The sequence below is a fragment of the Andrena cerasifolii genome, chromosome 16, assembly GCF_050908995.1.
Source record: "Andrena cerasifolii isolate SP2316 chromosome 16, iyAndCera1_principal, whole genome shotgun sequence".
Taxonomy (NCBI): Eukaryota; Metazoa; Arthropoda; class Insecta; order Hymenoptera; family Andrenidae; genus Andrena; species Andrena cerasifolii.
The window spans coordinates 2,715,307-2,737,295 of NC_135133.1; the positions used below are offsets into that span (position 1 = coordinate 2,715,307).

General features: G+C 40.1%; 2 protein-coding genes across 7 annotated transcripts; one reads left to right on the top strand and one right to left on the bottom strand.

Annotated features, from left to right (window-relative positions):
- Positions 1-466: 466 nt before the first annotated feature.
- Positions 467-21,891, bottom strand: Capt (adenylyl cyclase-associated protein 1). 6 transcript variants are annotated; one of them, XM_076829657.1, is made up of 9 exons: positions 17,066-18,318; positions 13,644-13,859; positions 11,520-11,874; positions 11,151-11,435; positions 10,796-11,040; positions 10,542-10,720; positions 10,243-10,449; positions 3,285-3,428; positions 467-2,225 (listed from the first exon to the last, which is right to left on the bottom strand). In XM_076829657.1, exons 1-9 carry the CDS (start codon positions 17,694-17,696, stop codon positions 2,142-2,144), a joined length of 2,346 nt encoding a protein of 781 aa, XP_076685772.1. In that variant the 5' UTR covers positions 17,697-18,318; the 3' UTR covers positions 467-2,141. The 6 variants fall into 6 exon arrangements, with proteins under 6 accessions (XP_076685772.1, XP_076685775.1, XP_076685774.1 ...); XM_076829660.1 differs by lacking the exons at positions 13,644-13,859; positions 17,066-18,318 and adding an exon at positions 21,731-21,891; XM_076829659.1 differs by lacking the exons at positions 13,644-13,859; positions 17,066-18,318 and adding an exon at positions 20,743-20,947.
- LOC143377913 (uncharacterized) lies at positions 4,120-10,017 on the top strand (the record flags this gene model as incomplete). The annotated part of the gene is made up of 5 exons (XM_076829722.1): positions 4,120-4,371; positions 4,575-4,858; positions 4,943-5,122; positions 5,194-5,524; positions 5,596-10,017. Coding segments are annotated over 5 exons (5,469 nt in total), but the record flags the coding sequence as incomplete, so codon positions are not given.
- Positions 21,892-21,989: the final 98 nt, after the last annotated feature.

The window sequence follows — 21,989 nt, forward strand, 5'->3', positions numbered from 1 at the left end:
CAGAGGAAAGTTGCTCACCACACAGCGCCTTTATCAAAACAGCTTCCGCGAAAATGGCTATCATTCGTTTATTTTTTAATGTTTTTCTATAATAAAATTACTGAAAGTGTATCCATATATGTACTTTTAAAATAAGCGAATAGTTTTAAAAAATATACAGTAGATATTCCACAAAAAATTCCCAAAAATCGCTTTCTTTTTCGAAGGCTGACTAGGCATAACCCCTTTACCATCACATAACAGATACGAGGTCAATTTTGACCCATCCTGTGTTACTTATTATCAGTGCCACTAATTTAAGAGAATAAGAAAATTTTTGGTCATAATACTGATTAAAATCTAATATGTCATACTGCCAGTCGAAACGGGCTCCGGCGTTCGATGTTTGAGAGTTAAAATATCGACGTTGAATAGTTGCCTCTGCTCCTGAAAGAAATGTTCAGTGTTACGATACAACAACATTGAATTCAGATGGTATATCATTTCATTTTATTAGGACAATTAGAAATAGCACTGAAAATCATAGTCTGAAATAAATATTAATTGTTCTCGATATAATGCTCTATCGATATTAAAATGAAAGCTGCTAGAGGCTACTCTGCGTTCAAGGACAGTTATGATCCCTGGGATATATGTAACATCAGTCAAACGATCGTCGCTCCGCAATCAAACGTGGTTAGTACCGTACAAACGATAGAAAATAATCGCACCGTACTCCCCGTTAAAAAGGATCGAACTGCGCCCGGATTCAATTGTTACCACCCTAAAAACGTTCTTGCCAACTCTAAACCGTGCTTCCTTTCAAATAACTCTAATGTCAGATTACACCTACGATTAGCACAATATACCAAGTGGTAGAAATCACAATGTAATTTTACGTCACGTTCAAACAGCACGCTTCTGAAAATTCAATATCAAGTTTCTTATCGTTCAAGGTATCGTCTTCTTCTAAACGGCTGGGTACCATCAAGACTTTTGCACCAACGCTTTATTCTCCTTCGTCGTTTTCCAACTCACGTGTACCACTCAACGAACGTACCGAGATTTTTCTAAGATTCACGGAATTCACGCGCGACGAATCAAACGTTATTCACAAAAAAAAGAAGAAACGAAAGAAAACTAATTCCGACAGTCGATTCTATTTACATATCACGAACGTTTGGTAATTCGGAAGACTCGTGAACTGAATGCTCGAGCTCTAACATCGTCACGCGAATCAAGGATATGACGTGCGCCAATAATCGATTAATTTATTTCGAATCAATGGAGTTCGATCGGTGAAAAACGGAAATATCTGTTGCAAAAGTCTGGTGGTGACATTGAACAATTGATATGACGTCCCTAACACGCTTTTATTTAATGGCTCATGAACGATTCTCATGATTCTATTTTACCAGCAGTTTGCGTACATGCGATACCAGCACTTTTCTCATTAGAAATGACGAATTAAGTGGCAATTCCTTGGCGAGCTTTACCATAATAATCTCGAAGCAGTCGGTTTGGGCAAAAGTTTGATCACGATAAAAAATGGTGTAAATGTATAAAAGTGCGATTCGAAGGTAGCAAAACTTTTGTCCATACCTCTTCGTGGTCCAACCTTGCAATCTCCTTATCTCAGCACCAACGTGCGAATTAATCTCCCATGGGGAGTATCGATTCCACTGTATCGATGTCGGCGCATGCCGCGCGGATCACAATTAATCAGATCCCTAATTATATTACAGGATACCGAGTCGCGGTTCATTGAATATTTTGGTAGTGAAATTTCACAAGACCCGTTCAATCAAGTAATTTCATTTAAATTTCACCGTAAACAGAATCGATGATCCCCATGAACTGCACAAATACCTTGAAAGAGATAGGGCTGCAACGTTGACACGACTTTGTTTTTGTAAATCGACTTATCTAAAACTCAATTCTACGATCGCAAAGAAGCACTGGTGCACAGAGCCCGAAGCTCTGTGCAACGCCGGATGAAACAGTTATACTCTACTTCCTCGCCTTTCTCCTGATTCTTAAATTAATCGAAGAAGCAATAAATAATAGATCGATGAATCCTCTGAAGATGATACCTCTAATGAGCCGTACTCTTAGACAGATGTTTAGTTTAGGCTATTGATAGTTAGACTGCTGGATGCTCTTTAACCCAATGAGTCGACAGCGATCGTGCTCAGGCCTTTCGGGCTGATGGTTGTTTTGAATTGCTCTGGTATGGGATACTCCGCCTGTGAACACGAGAAATACAGATGCATGAGTATGCGCACGCTAGAACCATGTAATAATGAAGGGAAGGTCCCCTAACAGTCAGGTAACCACACCCTGAGTTCCTCCAAGCCTTGAACATTACAGTGATGGTGTCACCTAGTTTCCTAAAGCACTAATGTTTCAATGCTCTTGGTTTATTCTTCTCACAAATTCGCACAGTCAGGGCCGTTCCTGGCAGGGGTGCAGAAGGTGCCCCCGCACCTGGGCGGCCAAACCTAAGGGCGGCCGCAGGCCGTTTATTATATGTAAAATTCTGATTAATAAGAATAATAATCGAAACTCTTTTCCATGATAGCTGTTTAAAATTCTGTATGTATAAATATAAAAGTAAACACTGCATATTAAATTCTTAATTAAAGAATATTGAATTAATAAGGGCGGCAGTATTGTTTTTGCACATGAGCGGCCAAAACCCAGGAACGGCCTTGAGCACAGTGTTACTTTCACTAAGAACCTTTACAAACCTTCTCAAAAGGCAAGAAGAACGTTCAAGCGCTTGACATTTTTGACGCGCTCATCAGAGCGCTACTGTTCCGCATCACATGGCGTAACGAAGAGCGTGAAATTTGAATAATCAACTCATTCAATTTACAGGATGACGTACCCTCTAACACCTACTTTATTCCCACCTATATACCTTACCTTCCGCCTTTTACTCCTGAGATATTGAGGCTTCGAAAAGCAAAATATTGAATCCAATTTTTTCGTGAAATTTCGAATATACCCTATGTGTTTAATACATTAATCTGATTCTGAGCTAAACCGATGATTCAAATCTTGCGCACTTCCTTATCAGAGTCTTAAGAAGTCTTACAAAAAAAAAATAAAATGATTTTAGTATACCACTTTGCTGAGTGTTTTAATGGAAAATTCAATTGCATTGAAAAATAGATTAGAGATATGTGTACATTAGCAGAACAGGCTATCCAGTTTAGCTTGATTGTATTAAAAAAATATGTGACAGGGAACCTTGCTTATTAGCTTTTCTTAGTAAATGATTAATACTGTACGAAACTTACGTAGTCTCCACTTGGTTGTGGCACCATTACGTTCATTTCACTAGACTTGCTGCTAATGAATTCTACATCCAGCGACTGCGAGCTCAAATACATCTGGCAACCATCTGTCTTGTCGATAGAAATGGTAGGTACCTTCCCCAGCACCTGCGATAAAATGATAAGAGGGAAATAAATATACTTCACTGGAAATCACTCTGGTCCACTGTTTCCCAGAAATATTATCACCGACGAAATCAAGTCGACCAGTACACGCAAATCAAATCGAATTCATTAGAACACAGTAATACACATAAAATCAAACGTTTCATTCCGTGTAGTTGCAAAGTATTTGCTACGATTCAACTAGAATAAAAATTTAAATTTCAAATTTATTAAGCAACCCATTTCTTGCAAGTACTGCGAGAACTTTATCGAATGCACACAATGATTTCTATGCATTTTCCATATCCAAAGGCTTTCAGAAATTAGTTAAGTAGTTACTCAAAGTTTCTGACATCGTCATCTTGAAAATATCTCCAATCCGAATAAATTAATACCTCAAGTACCATTTAATTTTCAACTTGAAACTTCGTTCATATCCTCAACAAAAATGACGAAATAATGTTATGTTTCTAGCAAACCACTCTCTATATATATAACATCGATATTTTTTAATTGTATATCAAGAAAAAACAACTGCCAGTCGCAGCAATTCCTCTGAATTCCCCACATTTCACGCAGTACACATCCTGAATAATAGTAGGTGCGAGTTAATTACTTTTTAAAACCTACAGTATCAATTCCACCCAACTCTCGTCAAGATGCATTGGCAACTCGGTAAGATCTCGCACATTAATTGCACCAAGTTAAATTTACTTTCTCGAGCGAGCCCCTAAACGTATCCCAACAGTTCCTTGAGCATAAATCGTCCAGGAGACAATTGATTTCTGCATTTTGTGCAGGAGGAAACCTAGAACCTGTTCAAATGATCTGTGAACTCGACTGGAAGGAATGCCCCAGGGCAATCGGGAATTACATTTGGAGAGAGATCGTAACCGATGTCCTCGACTGCTTAGGAAACGATGCCTGGCTTGTGACAGTCCTGAGGGTACAGAGACTTATTATTTTTTAATTGAAATCAATATGGAATTAGAGGCCTATGAACATAGCGGTCAGGTAAGTTCTCCATAAGACTGATTCGAATTCTTCTATCTGCACGCTATGTTCACAATTAGCCTCTCGTAAAAAGCAAACAAAAAGACACTTGTCGCAATAATAACGTTCCATTAATGAAGTCGATAACGTTTGAAGGTACTCGCTGGCATCCTTATTTGCATCCTATTGCTGCGTATAAGATATCTCAAATCCAAACGTAAGAACTCCATCTGCGACAAAGAGATTCTCAACAAAGTCGGGTACAAAGTGGAAGATCTCGAGTTGAAAGTTAACATACTGACATACAAAATGCAGTACGGCTCGTGGCCGCTGCCTCATCAAATCCACAAGTCGAACTTCAGGAAGAACCTGAGGAATCTTAGGCTGACATTGTCCAATCCCAATGACCGCAACGACTGGATCAAACACGTGCTGCTGAGGTATTAAACGGGAGTTCATAGAAAGTACAGAATATCTTGCTTTCCACGCTCACATTTCGTCAGTGCCTTGCATTGCTCTTTTAGCCCCAGAAGAAATGAGTCCTATACAAAGTACAATTACCCTTCCGAGCATCTTCTCACTGAATTGTTCGACGCAAAGAAGAGAACTGTGTACCCGTATCTTCGACGAGATACTTTGCCCTTAGAGCACAGCAGTAAATCTTCAAAGAGCAGCAGCGATAAGTCCCTTAAGTACGATGAAAGGTGAATCCTCCACGAACATAATCGCGTCAACTTCTCAGCAGGTTAAATGTTTTATAACGATCGAATTCCAGATTGAACTCCATGTTCAGGAAGACGATCGGACGAAGGCAGCACAAAATATCGAAAAGCGAAAATTTCGAGATGCAAAATAGAAACGCGATATCCGTTCCGTTCTTTTCAAGGAGGAGGAACTGCAGATCCACCAGCAGGGTATGCAAGGACTCAATGCTTCTCAGAGGCGAAACGGTGGCTGTGGGTTGCAGGAAATTCGCGAGAACCATGGACGACTGCAAACGGTATTTAAAAGAGTTACACGATAGTAATAAATATCTGGGATTAGTCTGCAGTTCTTCTGAAACGAGCGACCTGACCTCGGTTAAAAATGTTTGCTCGGACACGCAGGTAAATGGGCACAGCGTGCTATAAGGGAAACTGTTCAGATGCACTTAATGACCCGTTCAATTCCATTGCAGCAGGATAGGAGTGGCGAACAAAAGTGTTCGGTTAATTTAATCGAAAAGTCCAAGGAGAACGAACCAGGCGCATCTGAAAAAGAAGAGTATATAGAGCAGAGTACATACGTTAAAGAAATACGCTCGAAGCAGCAAAGTAAGGAAAATTGTCTGGAGTTATCGCGCAAGATTTGCCCGATCTTGAAACTAATAAACAAACATTTGCTATCATCAAAAACGGACATAACGTTCTGCACGGAAATGTTTCCCCCACGATCAGCCTCGAACATGCTAATCACACCGCCCTGCGAACGGAAGACACTCATGAAGCCGTCTGAGGAAACTTTGTACCAAGTGAAGAAGAAGCTGGAAAGCTTGCACAATGTTTTAAGAACGTATGAGACACAAAATTCTGAAGCTGCGGTAATGGAAAGGCAGCGGGAAAGTAGCAATAGAATAAATAGCATTTGCCAAAATGTTGTGGACACTCTTGTGTCTGTTGCAACTGATAATACTGATAATTCCAATGAAAAGAGAAAGAGCAGAGTAAGCTTCGATACTGCCCCCATAAACAACTCCTCCGAAATGCAACAAACAGTTTACAACAGCTCTGAACAATACGATGGCACAGGCAAAAGTTCTGAAGCATCTATCCAGGATTATTTTAACATGTTGAGTACGCGCTGTCTGAGTAATATAAATGATCTTCGTTGCTCGTTCCCACAAAGCTCTGAGAATAAAGTATATTCCTCGAACCATCAGGATTTGAAAGCAGTTAATGATAATGGAATTATATATTCTTCCACCATTACGTACGACAAAGTTCCTGAGAGGGTGTATTACACTATTACGTCTGACTTGTTAGATGAGAAGGATATCAACCAGGAAAGCGTAACGGACAATTATATATTACCAGATGTGTATATTGAGAGTAGTCGAGCGAAATCGTTCATCGCTGGTCAAGACATTGTTCCAATGGAAACCGATGAAGACGTGATAATAATATCTCCAACCTCAACTCGTACGGAGGTATCAAGAGACAGCGAGCCGGACGATAAATCTACGACGTTATTACTTCAAGAAGCACTGCAATTCAGGAAAGCATTATTAACACGCGTCGAACTCGAAGGGATATGTTATCCAGACGACAAGAGCGAAGGGTCACACAGTGAATCTGCGTCAGAGTATGGTAAATGTCCTTACGTTAAGAATAATCTTCAATCGAAGTTCTTGGATATCATATCGGAGGAACAATCCATTAGTAGCTCCACTGAAAAAACTAGTCGGACTTATATGTTTTTCAATATAAAGCAGGACAGGCAATTGGCGCAGACGTCGACGTTAAGCAATACGCAGCAGAATGACATTAAGGATCAAAATGTACATAAAGGATATTTTGATTCGAAGCTAAACCTCGGATCAACTTCTGAATATTTCAGTTTCAGTAACGTAATTCAAGAAGGGAATGGAATTGACGGCGACCAGTTGTCTTTATCGAAACATAATTGTTTGCAGGAGAATGACTCCACAAAAGTGACGTCCAGTAATTTACGAACGAAATGTTTAAACCACACTGTGGACAAGTTTGACGAGAAATTTACAGAAATGAGGCTTACAAACTGTTTGAAGAATATAGATGAGAATATGAATGAACGTAAAATATGCTACAATCGTGCGGATGAAAGAGAGGATGTTGAAAAGCGTTTTCTACGCGCGAGTAATGCGAATATGCTTATAGATTACAACGCAGAGAGCGTGGAATTATTTTCGCAAGATTTAGATGAAGAGAACCAAAATGCGGGTGCTAATGAGATTTCTAACTTTCTGGACTCTAAATCTCCGAAGCAATGTACAAATGTATCGTACATGAAAGGTACAAAAAATGCTTTACTGAAGGAAAAATTGATCTCGTCGGATGATGAGAAATACCACATTGAAGATAATGAAAGTTTAATGCGCAGCCCAAATTTGACTTTGAAAAGGCATCCTGGCACGTGTTCGCTGATAGACCAAACGTTGGTAGCAACAAGTATTGAAAAGGCCGCAGAAATGCGTGCAATAATTGAGAATGCAGATGTGATGTACGACTTATCACAGTCCGAGAGCAAAGAAAACTCAATTGAAACAAATTTAATAGAGGATTCTTTAACATCCAGTATAAATCACTCGAATGACTCTAACATCCCGGAACCACCATCTGTAACAGTACTAATTAACAAATCAGCAGACGAAGAGGAGTTCAATTTAAATTGGTCAAATGTCAAACAGAATTTTAGTTACGATTTTGTTAACGAAAAAAACACACAGACATTTGCAACAGACACAATAACTCTTCAAGAATATGGTTCTATAGATACAGCAAGTTACTGCAGGCAGGAAACTTGCAATGGAAATATGATTTTGCAAGAAGAATACGAGATGAGAGACACTCATCGTGACCAAGACGACAAGCTCAAAGATGGAAAGAATGGTTCAATTATAAAAAATTCATTTACAGACCTACGTAACGGAGATCCAATTAATGAGGTCACCTACAAATCCTATTCCAATCTCATTTCTCCACACAGTAGTTTATATTTTACAGACGAAGCATCGAGTTCTACTGCGAAGTTGAATAATGTTCAATCAAAAAATCTTGAAAATTATTTACAATCAAATTTATACGGAGAAAAAGAGAATGAACAACCACACTGCCAAGTTGGAGGTGCAAAAGGCGCAGAATTGCTACCCACTTCCATTGCAAATGAGGAGAAAGAGGTAATTACCACAAGCATAGTAAATACCCAAAAATCCTATGCGGAAGTTTTAAATAATGAATTCGATATTGAAGAAAATTTACCAGATGCTAACAAAAACTCAGAAAATAGAACTGATCTATCTTCCAAAAATTATGTAGAAAATATAGATATATTATTAACTGATGAAGCAAAAGAAACATCAAGGAAAGAAGGCGATGCTATAAATAATAAAGGTTTAACTCCACACGCTAATACTAACAGTAACAACTTGGTACTATTGAAAGATATAGATACGAATGATAAAACTAGATTCGCATCGCTGATAAATAAAATGCAGTCATTTAATGTACATCACAATGCATGGAGCACGCCTTCTCGTCAACTTTCTCCAAGAGACACAAAAGAAAACACATTGAAGTCAAGCAGCCAAGAAAACTACACTCCAAAATCTGAAAAGCTAAAGCAAAATACAAAAGGTTTAAAATCTGACTCGTTGAACGTAATTCAGGCCAATACAGGAAGTATTTCAATTTCAAGCCATGGAAAAATCAGAGATTTATCTGTCGAGCCTAGATGTAATACAGAACGTAGCATTAAGTTAGAAAGAAAGAAGTCTCGGTCACAAGTAAGTTTTCGAACAAACGAATCGTCGAAGCAGGTTACTTCGCAGTCACTTGAATTTCCAAATAATATAAGCGATGAATCTGCAGAGGCTAAATTAAAATTACAAGGTCACGTGAAACCATTATTACCAACACCGAAAACATCCTCCAAATCTTGCATTCCAATTCTAAAAAGGAGATTAGAAGCAGCTCGACGATCAGAAAACGAGGGAAGACCTAAGAGCCCAATGAGAGGGCCGTTAACAATGACGATGTTCGGCAGAGACAACTTGTCTAGTGAAAGTCATAGTGTGATGGAAGAAAGTATAAGAGTGGAAGGCAATCCAGAAAGCTACGCTCAATGTATGGAAGAGATAAATGGCTGTGCAAAAAAGGCAGAAGATAGCCAGAACCATACGGAGAAGTATGATTCCATGAAGTCGTCGTGTATCGTGCAAAGCCTGTGTAAAAACACTGACAGTATCGTTACTCCACAAGAACCCATGGTAATATACGTGAATATATTTACAAAGTATGATCGCAACTCGTCGAAAATAGTAGATCCAAAGAAATTCTTGGAACATATACAAAATAGGAAATTAAGCGTACAAAAAGTAATTGCGGAGAATCAAGCGAGCAAAAGAGGTGACGAAGGTTCCACTGCCTCGATGGAAAAGGAAAATAGTACGATGCACAAAATTGTTACTATCGTCTCTTCTGTTATAAATGGCAATGAGTTAGATGAAGCCAAGCCGACTGACATATCCACCGCAAAGGCAAAAAGTGAAATGGTAATCGATACTTTGTCCGATGACAAGCTGAAACATTTATGTTTCTTTTCCGTTGAGCAGAAAGAAATAGATGTCACTGCAAAGCCATCCGTTATCGACACAAGTACATCGATCTCGGATTTAGAGACTATTACAGGAACATCGACAAGTGTATTAAACAAATTTCAAATATGCGGCACGCCGAAAGAGTTGAACGACGACGAATACATAGCGTTGCTCGAAATACTTCACCAAGAGCCAAATTTTGTACACCTACAAGAGTTGCAAAACGTTTGCAAGGAGCTTGTATCGGGGCATCAGAAATCTAAGTGACGCGAATACTCGTCGCATGCATTTATAAAATTCGTAACCAACGATCGCTACTATATTTTTGTAATGCTGTGCCTTTATTTTCTAATACAGGACATGTACTGCAATGTAACTGTATCGTGCATATGTGTACACATTTGGAAATAAATATACTTTTTATACGACATTTTATGAAACACGCAAGATGCAGACCTGCTCTTTCGCTTGCTTTACGAATAAACGACATACCTGCATTTGTACGCTTTGACAGTTGACGAACTCGATACTCGAGACAAGGGAGTCGAAGACGACGGATGATTTGCGGCAGGAGTCCATAACGACAGAGTTCACTTTGCCTTTGATGACTAAGGTACTATCTTGGCACCGGAACATGTAGATCACGTTGTTCATCTCTACATTGTCAATGAGCAGATCCTTATTACTTTTATGATACTCCTGCAGCAGAAATAATATATATTCGGTGAATAAAGCTTCTTGCAGGAATAAATTGGCGAAATGAAATCGAATAAAGCAGCGCGACAATTTACCACAAGCCACTTCTTTCCATCTCTGGTAAATACTGGTTGTTTGTCAATTGGTGCATTTGCAGGTGGTATTGTTTTCATTGGTATAGCATTCTCGACTACCGGTGCTTTGAATGGTGCTGGTCCAGTCCTCAATGATGGATTTTTATGCGTCTGCATGTCGGAAGTGACTTTCTTTAAGTCTGTAATATAAAACGTATCGATGAGTTAGTTTTATACAGGAATCATTAATGTGTTTACAATTCTGCTATATTTACTCTTCGTAATGGCTTCCCCTTGATTAATTTCGGCGAAGAGAGCGCTTCTCTCATCGTTAATGCTGGCCGGTGCCACATCTCCAATAGGCATGCATGGTGGTGGAGGTGGCGGTATGCCTGCTGGTGGCGCGGCGGAGCCAGTTTTTGCCCATACCAGTCCTGTTGTGTGATGCTGGCGCACATACTGTTGAAGATCACTTAGCGTCTGCACCCAAGCTTTGGCCCATTCAGCGTGTACTTTATTCCTGTGAATATGAAAGGCTGAATGAGCTCCGCTTTAATCTTTCAAAGATACAAATAATAGAGGAACGTTTGACTCATTAAGATTGTATAATAATATGTAACACAGACTTACTTCTCTTTCCACTCCTTTAATACACGATTGGTATAAAATTGCCCAGCATCGTTCATCTCTTTCACATAAGGTGCCGGTGTTGGCGATACAGCGACCCATCCTAGAGCTGGAATACTTTCACTGATTGCTGACAAATGATTGAAGAATTGGGAGCCTCTGTTTTTCTCGCGGAACTCTTGAATCTGTTGAATTTGTGTAGATGTAGGTGCGAGAAGAGTAACTTGCTCTGATTGACTCGCTGGAACTGGGCGACTCGCCGCTGTACGAATAAACTGAAGCTGAATTCTGTAAGAGGTGTAAGAATACTTAGAAATTTACAGAGACATATCTAATGCCTAAAATAAAGTAGCAGTAAAATAAGTAGCTTACTGAAATGCCTTCTCTACGAGCTTGCTGTGGGTAGCAACATCGCCACCAATTTTCTCGCTTAGCTGCAAATACTCTCTTACAGGCCCAGCCAAAAGATCTTCGTAGCCTGTGACTGACATGCTGGTAAGTTTGCCTGATCCTACTTTATTCGGTGACTGAACAGGCGAGGCAGACTGTATCGATATACTTTTATCGACTGGCTGAGACTTCTTCGGCGACGGTGTGTTCGTCTGAACAGCAGAGTCTTGAGTTTCAGTTACAGAATGGGCTCGTACTTTCTCCAGTCGTCTGGTAACGGTTTCTAAGCGATTTACCAGTTCTTCTAAGTGCTCCTCCTTGTCACTAGCTTCACAGCCTTCGATACAACAGAAACTTAATGTATTATCACAATAAAGTTAACACGATTACTGAGAAAAATTCAAAAAGCTAATTAATTCAAATAACTTATTCTTTACAAAGTAATAAGAAGAATTTAAAAAAACAAAACGAAAGGAGATTTTTGCTTTATTTTGCAAATCTTTAATAATAATAGTAACGCGAGCTTTCGAGCAATTGGAGGAAATATACTCCAGAAAGTTCGCATTTATGCAGAGTATATTAAATATAGAATGAGTGTATAAATAGTTGCGTCAACATCCACAGCCGCTAGATCATTATGTTGCAAGCAGCGTGTAATAGAAATAAATTTCTGTTCTTTAAATTATAACATTAGAAATGCTTGCGAAGACTGATTACATAGCAATTAAAATTGCACATTGTAGTTGCATTTAGATAAAATTTTACAAATGATGTTACTTTGCCCATTACTGGCTTACAAGTAACAAAAAGACTGGTATTCGAATATTACAATTGAAACATTCATTTGTTTCGCATTAATAATAATAATAATAATAATTATACCCGAACTTTGGAGGTCGAAATCGGAATATTAAATTAGCATGCAAATGAATTGATTCGTTACCGCTTCGTTAATGCGAAACTATGGGTCCACCAATTTCATAATCACTCCATTTAATTATACGTTCACTTGAAAATTACAGAAAGAAAGCTTCGTGCGCACGAGATCTTCTCGCCTTTGCGGAAACTGATGAAGAACTAAACCGCGGCCCTAATGATATTCGACGCGAGTGTATGCCGACCTATTCTTAGGAAATCTGCGAAAACTGAATCGCGAATGCGTGTCTTATAAACTCTGCGTAGGTAGATAGTATTTCATGCGATATACCTCACGCATTAAATAATTAATTAAAGCTTCTTCGTATGCGTATAACCAATGTATAAATACAATAAAAGAATTCATTTATCCGTAGAGAATCTGCAGAGTCTACATTTCATACGTACAACAACTCAAGGACAAGAATTTCGATTGATTTCATGAAAAACGATAAGCTTATCAAAGTCACTTTCAGTTGCTATTTTAAGTCCTCCAGAGTTCTGCGTTCCTACCGCAGAAAGTCTGTTAAATAATCCAGCAGGTTGAAAGGTAAATGGGTCAGGGTGTAAAAATAGAAGGACTGTGGTCGGGACAATATAACAAGCGAAAAGTTTTGATGCTGTCGAGTTCTTTGTCGCGACTTGAAAACAAATGACTCCGTCGGCAAGTAATCCCCCCAAGATAACACGCGCTGTTTTACACGCGTCTCGGCTGTAGCGTGCACTGACACACTGCCCACGGTATTTCAATGCATTCTCCAACGGGAGAACAACGCTCGTGAAAGTGTTATTTGCAAGCTCGTATCTCAAACTGGTTCGAGTTAACGTTTGGAAAAAATAAAAAACATCGACACAACTATATCACCATATAACAAAAACATGGCGCAGAGGATGGAAGAAATCTAGGGAAGTATTTAAGTACAATCATAGAATAATAAAATTCCTTCCTTCTACTAAATTCTGAATCTTCAAAGAAACAGCTGTCCTGGATTCAGCGACACCTTCGTGCCCTACTGTAACTTACGACTTCGTTAAGTTTCTCTCATCCACCGCAACTCTACGGCGTATTACTGTATTGTGTAATCGACGAGTAAAAACCTTGACCCACACGCGACATACGCTCGCGGTGGAAATAATAAGGTGCGAGGGAAATCATAGAAAGTAAGAAATGGATTTAGGGTGAGCCCTAACCGGCGTGCACCATCGGTCCTAGGGGGTCGAACCTCACTCTGTGCTCCGTCGCGTTTTGCGCGGCGTGCAACAAATCGGAGAAGAATCGGTGACGCCTTAAAGCTAGTTCATCGCGTGCGACTGGCGTCGCTGGTGGTTCCTGCATTCCGCTGCACTCTTCGGAGTCGCACTGCTCGCCATCTTCTTCCTCCGACAGCCAGCGGGGAACTGACGGCACTGCGCATTATACATTGCCCCAATAGAAACGTCTCGTTTATATAAATAATCTCAATAAACTCTTTGCGATCCTGTTTCATCTGACGCACTACCACGCTTCGTTCCAGCCGACGTAGGGGATTGATAAACGAGCCGGTGATTCCAAAAAATATTTCTTACAATATTATATTATATTATATTATATGGATTTACTAACAAGGGAAGATCGCGAAGACGAAAATTCAAAAAATTCTGAAACTTTATGAATAGGTAGGGGATTTCCTCCTGATTAGAACGCAATTTTTGTTTGCTGCCCAAATTCACTCGAAGGGGGTGAAATTAACCCTTGAAAATTCGGCTATTTTCCGTTTTTGTGTTATAACTCGCAAACTGTAAGAGATAGAAAAAAAGTTTTAAGACGAAAGATATTTCTTTTAATTAAATCTACCGTTTGGTGAAAAAATTATTTTACAGTTCACAAGTTGTAACATAAAATTGAAAAATAACCGGATTTTCAGCGGTCAATTACACCTCCTTAGAGTGAATTTGGGCAACAAACAAAATCTGTATTGTAATCAGGAGGAAATTCTCTACATATTCACAAAGTTTCAGAGTTTTTCGAATTTCCGGGTTCGGAATGCTCCCTTGTAAGCCACAGCGAAGGCTCCAGCGCCCATGCCTGAACAGAAGATTGAAATGGGGGGTGGAACTCTGATTGATACAACTGTACTGTTTCATCAATCGGATGTTGCGGGTATTGGAATAAACGAAAATTATAGAACGACTAGATCTGCGTAAACTTGCTGGAAAGAAACGGTGAAAATAAATTGGATCGCAAAGGGTTAAATATAGTTAGTAATTTGAAGTGAAGTTAAATGTTTTTTGGATATTATTCCGAAGGGGACCGGTGCCCGATCGAGACAAGGTTTGGGGGGAGGGGGTGTGGACTCTAAATCTAAAATTGTAGCTTCAGATATTTCTTAGTTTCCGAAATATTAATAAAAAAATATTGTTAATTTTTTTTTTTGCATTTTTTTTCGGACGTTGGTGCAAACCTCCCCTAACCCGGGAACCCTCCCGTCCCCATTTTTTTAATTTTGAAATTTTGTACCCTCAGTCTCATTTTTAGCATCGCCAAACTCTCATCGGTTCGCCACCATGCTTTACGCACCCCCCTGCACGAATCTAGCCCCAACCAATACTAATACCCTTGACAAGTTGGAAAGTAGAATGCGTTGTGTCGTTATAAGTCAACAGAAATATTTCTAAGAGCAGGGACCGTGGTAAAGTGATTAAAAAGGATCGGTAAAGTGTACCCTTCTATGCAAAATTACCCCTGTATTTTTTAAACGCATTAATTGCCGAAGCTAAAATTTTATATTTAGGCTCTTTCCACACCCCTCGTAATACCCACCAAGTTTCATCTCGATAGGCTACCAGTCCCTTTCGGAAGTACAGCCGTTATTTTTTTATGTAAATCCTTGCATACTAACGGATCATATTTGTGTTCGTGTTTTGCTATTCAAATAGTCTTAATATGGTTCTGATTTGTAGTTGCATTAAAAGGGCACGCGAGATGTCTGCGTTAGACACTGGTGATAATGATCCGCGTGAATATATGAATATTAATGCTTCTCCAGACAGTACTGATATGTGCAATTAGTATGCAAGGGGTACCGCTTCAAAAATGTAAAGTATAAACGTGTAACGACTACCACGACAGAGGATCTCGTTATTTGGAACGCTGATGAATCAGAAATGGGCACTATTTTAATATAAACGATCGATAGAAGATGACAAATATTGTGTCCTTTACTCGCCAAACGAAAAGGACTCGAATTTAGTCGACAAATAACCGGTAAATGGATTTATTCGAAATAAATAAAATAAAGATATGAAGTTCCTCGAATCTCATGAGATAATCCGCGGTATTCGTATGCCTCGAATAAAGGATAGTGATAAGCGACTTTTCATTCATATTTTTAACTCGATAATGCCCAACTCTGTTGCAACTACTCAACAGGATAATGCAGTTATCCTGAGAAGAGTAGTTTCCAATATGCATATATGTAATGAACTTAAACCCCACAAAACTTTATTATTATCGACAAACATAGGGATTTGATTACGATGAAAATGGCGCGCAGAAAAGAACATGAGGGGAAGTTCCATTATTTAACCCATTATTGCATGATTTTATTTTTTTTTTATCGAAATCCGACCTTATCTTGGTCCATTCTTTTAACAAAATTTCTTTGAGCATTTCTTTGATAGATGTTGCGATCCAAAAATATATCAATCAAGGTTTATACCCATGTAAATTGCAATGGATAACTCTGAACTTAACATTACTTAAAGAAGTAAAATGTACTATACGTATGAGGTGGACGGGTACTTTTGCGAGTAACTGTAAATACATTCAAACAGGGAACAAGTTTTCACTTCAATTTTTTAAAAAGGGAATCCTATTCTTTGTGCTAAAAACATAGCGAAATTTTAGATTTTTTTTAAAAAGAAACTAGCGGTTCGAATAATCTGAAATTTGGACCTTTGTTTTATGCATCTTTGAAGAAGTTGTAGTTTTTTTTTTATTAATTTGTAATAATAAATATAGGAGTTATGCATGATCGACCATCACGCCGCCGTTGTCCGCCGGTGTGCACGATATTTTTGTAACCACTGAACCCGAATTACCTTTCCTGTATGTCCAACAAACATTACTTTATACTTCGATGAACCAGGGTACCGATAAGTTATATACTTCTTTGATTGCATAAGAAAATTGCCGCAAAATTGTATAACAAAAGTTAAAGTTTCAGGACCTTTCAATTTGAAAACTCTCCACACTCCTAAAAACAATTTTGTATTTTTTTCTGGCTCATCAAATCATGGCTACATACGCATAGAGTGAAGCGCAGTTTCATTTTCCTGTTTGAGATTACCAGGAAGATAAATATCATGCACACATAACTCCTATATTTATTATTAAAAATTCATTTAAAAAAAACTACTGCTTCCTCAAAGATGCATAAAAATATGGTCCAAATCTCGGACGAATCAAATCGCTGGTTTCTTAAAAAAAAAATCCCCAATTTTGCCATGTTTCTAGCCCAAAGAATAGAATTGCCCCCTTAATTCTCTTAAAAATTGACCCACGCAGTAACGGATTAAGCAATGTATTAAAAAAAAGTGAGAAACAAACAAACACCGCGTCGATAAAAATATACCTGGCTGCGTCTTTTTATTCGCGTTGCTGTCGTTCGGGCAGGCTTCGAAAACGGAATCGTCGCCTTCCTCGTCCGGCCCATCATCGATCGTTCTCTCGATATACGCGGATGAGTCGTAAATATTTGTTTTAACGGTGGTGGACACGCCGGAATTCAGTATTGCCTCCATTATTCCGCACCCGCCGCCGATCAACTTGTCGCATCCATCCACCTCTCCATTCTCACTCACATCTTTCACTCCACTCGGCTCGTCTTTCTCGCCACCTAGTGTTCCATCGATCGCGTTCTCGATATCGTGGTCGTCCCCCTTGTCGTTCGATTCCACAATCGACTGATTCCGCGATCGGGAGCCATCGCTCGCCCCGTCATGCTTGCCGGAAGGTAGCGGGCTCTTGACGGTCAAATCGTCAACCACTTCCGCGGAACGATCCTCCATAGATGGCGAGGCCTCCTCGAACCTCTGCGCGTCGCCGTTCAACTTCTCGTCACGGTTTATCGGGCCGTTTTCCTCGGCCCTGCTCGCGTCGACGGCTATCGTCCGCGGGTCCGTCGCTTTCTGACTTTGCCTCGTCACCTCGCCGTTCGGCTTCTCCTTCTTCGGACTCTTGTTGCACACGCAGCATTTGAACATCGCGTCAATATCGATTATGGATTTCCGTTGCTGTCACCCGATGTGTAACGGTTCCGTCGCTATTCAACCTCGAACTTTCGCCAGGTTTTCAAGGGTTATTATACGTATACCCTTTCAGAACGCTCGAGGTAACCCTCGCCTCCTGATATCGACCGTGCCCGTTCTATATCGCGACTACGCTAATCGATCCCTTGGATCTCTATCGATCGATGCGAAAAAATCGACTCAAGTACATCGATACGATTCAACGAGATATATATATATTAAGATATAAATGCGTATAAACTCGAGAAACTTGTAAATGCGAGTAATATTTCGTAACAACGTAGAATATTAACTATAAAAGTTATGTAACGAGTATTGACTGGAAATGCGAAGTAACGACGAGTAGAAAACACTTTAATATTTTTAGGTTCAAGTTCACTTATAATATTTTTAGGCTCAAGCTGACCCCCCCCTCACAGCCGAAGTAACTGGCACTTGAATATTTGATCACAAGCACGCGGCTCTGCTGGTCCTTCCCAGCCAGCGGAACTGGACGATCGAATATTCTATTCCAAGTGGATTTCCCACGGGAATCACGCGTTATAAATTGCTCAACATACACGTACAGGCCGTACTTCAATTACATTTACCTCACAGCCGGCTTCTCTGTGTACGGTCGGCATCCTCTAACATCGTAAACTGCTAATTACGAGTCCACTCGGTGAAACAATGATGATTTCATTAATTAACTCCTCTTATATCCCCCGTTTTCGTAGGGAACGTCGCGCGCGTAATATTAACAACGAATGTACACTCGAGGGGCGACTATTGCTCTCGATAAACAACACAGATAAAATATTCACGTAACGCGTGTCAAGCTTGTCCAAACCTGTTTCAACAATGCAGACCTGCCCCGTTGTTCAAGCATCGCGTGCGAGCAACGCTTCCGTCAACATCTTAATATTTCCAACGAACCGTCGAGAACGTATAGATTATCCGCGACAAAGTCCTCTCGCTTTCTAGGAAACGTAACCGGACGAGGACCCGTAACGTACTTTCCCCGCGAAATTCTCTCCGCGGCGCGATGATCGATTCCAACAACGCCCAGATTCACGTTTTCAAGATTAGTTCGCCGGCAGAGATTAGTGGCTGCGCGCAAATCCAACGGCTTTTGAATCAACAAATTTTCCGGCTACGTAGGCCCCTCTTTACTAACAGAGAATACTGTGTGTCCTCTAACGGCTTCCTATAACGGTTAACAGGATACACGGGCGGGACGAATTCTGCATCGGAGAGCAAACACACGCCCTTCCTGGCCGGAACGATACACCCCTAGGAACGCGAGCGGTATCAACGTCTCTCATAATCGCCCTGAAAGGAACTCGGTGATTTCGACGTATTGTAACGGTCAATAAGTAAACACGCACACAGACAAATGGTTATCGCAAGCACATGTCCCAATGGTACTCTCGTTACGTATGCAGCAAGGACACGAATGCCAGTACGACGACAACCGGCGAGAATATGAATGAATAACACCGACCGTCAGGGAAACTCTCCGGACACATTCATTTCCTATGAATCACTTCTGCTAGTTCCAATAGAAACAGCGTAATTGACTATGTAAATTAATACTGTATCGGGCACGATTCCTCTCTGCACAGGCGACGAGTCTATCCTCATCCGAGGATTCCTACGATACCGACCGAAACTTTCGCACACTTCCAAACTGTCGGCCCGATGTCATTCGGCTTCGTTATCGAGCAATGTGGCGTATGTACGTTTCTGAATAACCGCCGAAAAGTTTGTAGGAAAATATCTGTGCTCTTGGCTCCTCCGATATTATTGGCTCCGGGGCACGAGAATTCGAATCGGCGCGCACGTTGCGAACGAGGAATTTTAATTCGCTAGCGAGGTCCCGCGAGGGTGGAGTATCTTGCCCTCAAAAACAGTCTACTTTGGACGCAACCGGCGCAATACTCTGCCGCTTCTAGTTTCGACCGGCACTCTGCGGTGCTGCCGCAGGGTGGTCGAGACCCGAAATTGTAGCAAGTTCCCTCGGGCAAGAGCCACGTGCACCGTAGCGCTTTCGAAATCGGGCTTCGTTTCCAACAATGCCACGGAACCCCGAAATCTTTCTTTTCCCTCGCTAAAGAATTTCTATGAGTCACTATTCTTATAGTAGCCACAAAAAACCGACATGGCACAAATACTATTGTATTGCCAACGTATTATTACTAGGAATAAGAGGTTGGTGAGAAATGACAGCTGTCATATGTAATTCTGTGTAAACACGCCTTTATGACTCACGAGCCTTTCGAAAGCCGCTGATTATCTTCGAAAAATAAAAAGTAGAGGAAATTGATAAGTTGATTTAGACACTAGTTGTGTCCTTAAATAGTAACATTGAGAAATTTACGGAAAGTGGAGTTAATTTTGGCTTCTAAGAGGCTCGTATAACTATGATATACGGTTTTATCGACAACGAAATTGTCATACGAGAGTCATTACTGTTTGCACTCGTGCAAATACGTATGATTCATATTACTGACGGATAACTTCTAACCGCAGATAAATCTGGGCCTTTTTTTATCAGGCTTATTTTATCAAATTAGCTAGGGTACGTACATATCTGTCGGCGATACAAGGAAGATTACAAGAAACGCAACAAATGCGATAATTGTAACACACATTTGGAGTTTATAACAGTACTTTAATGTTAAATATCCGATGTCAATTAAAATCTAGACTGAAAATTTTGAAATTAAACAATGATTTTGTGATTTTAAAGTCGATGACGAAGTTAATAATAAATAATCGAACGTTATTCCAAAAAGTTAATGCACCCGAATTCACGCTACTATGATACGCTCCTGGGCCCTCCGTACTTTAAATTTCAGCTGTTAAGTATCGTGACTTAACTAAGAAACTAATTGGCGTGCATAATACTGTTAACTTTGATCATTTTTTAAACTTTTATGCTGCATATGTTCCACTAGGGAACGCTGCTATACGAAATTTACACTGTAATGTTTTAAAAAGAGAATCACTCGATACTCACGATTTTTCCACATGTTTAAAACCTTTTTGTAAGCACCTGGTACCATTCGAGAACCATCTTCCACGACTGCTTCAACTTTCGACATTTTTTTAAAAAAAAACTACACTATTTTCTTAACCGTTACACAGATAATTCACATTAAAAGACCGGCTACAGAAAATGCGAGGACCTGTGCGTTCGATGTGTAACTGATGAATGATGATAACGGACTCACTTCGTCAGCTTTCACAATGGAATTTTAATCTCGCGTCAGGATCACAGGACCGTATCATATAACCAACCTAATAGTAAAAAATCTCAACAACGGATTTTTCGAAGGTCATTGACCAAGCTTTTCATCGCGGATCGGCTTAAACGATAATTCTAAACAAACAAAGATCGACCGCCTCTTTATAAGCCCCTATACTGCTTCGCGTCGCGTACTTGCAAATTGGCTTAAATAAATTCTGTTATAAATTCATACGTATGTGTGTACGTACACTTTTATACCGAAAAAAAAATGCTAATATACATTCCACAGAAATATGTCACTTGCGTGCGTGGAGGCTGTACCACGAAAACTCTAATTTTAACATCAAATCTGAAAACACAGCTCGATAATGACGCTTCTTTTCATAAGATTCCTCGCGGTCATTTAATATTGCAAAATATCGAGATGCGTTACCAGGTGTCATGTATCAGGTGCAGCATAGTATGACTCACAGTGGAAACGCTGCAGGAGGTGCGAACGGCGCAAGTATAACCATGTTCATAACCAAACTAAACGGTCTTTCGTATCTCTGAACAGAAGCAACGAGCCTCTTGATCGTTTAGTGGAAACGCGGTATATCACACGCTCGGCGTATATGAATATACAACTTCGACGTACGGATAAAACGTAAACTGCGGGAAGTTAGATTTGGCAAAATGTTTTCGGAACAGTTGATACGTATCTAGCGGCTGTGGTATGCATTAATAACTATTGGGCAAAATACGTGCACCCACTCACCGATATGAAGCCCCGCTGAATCTCAGCAACATCTATATTGCCACTCGATGACAATCGGCTCAACAACAACACAACAATCACAGTACACGAGTGATAAGAGCTCAATCTGACAACATCACTACATACACTGGGGCGTTTGCCGGATACCGGAAGTACTACTCTTGCTATTATGAGACCCTAGAGCTGTTCACTGCACATGCGCGGACGTTCAAGCGCATCGGCTTAAAAAAGATGCGTCCCCTGCAGCACTGGTTTAAAC

Coding starts and splice junctions, on each gene's coding strand:
- Capt (XM_076829657.1), bottom strand. CDS start 17,696: ATGTTCAAATGCTGCGTGTGCAACAAGAGTCCGAAGAAGGAGAAGCCG. Junction 11,875..13,643: donor AGGACCGATGGTGCACGCCG/GTTAGGGCTCAC, acceptor GTTGTATCGAAG/GCTGTGAAGCTAGTGACAAG. Junction 3,429..10,242: donor GTCAAAGCGTACAAATGCAG/GTATGTCGTTTA, acceptor ATTTTATCGCAG/GTGCTGGGGAAGGTACCTAC.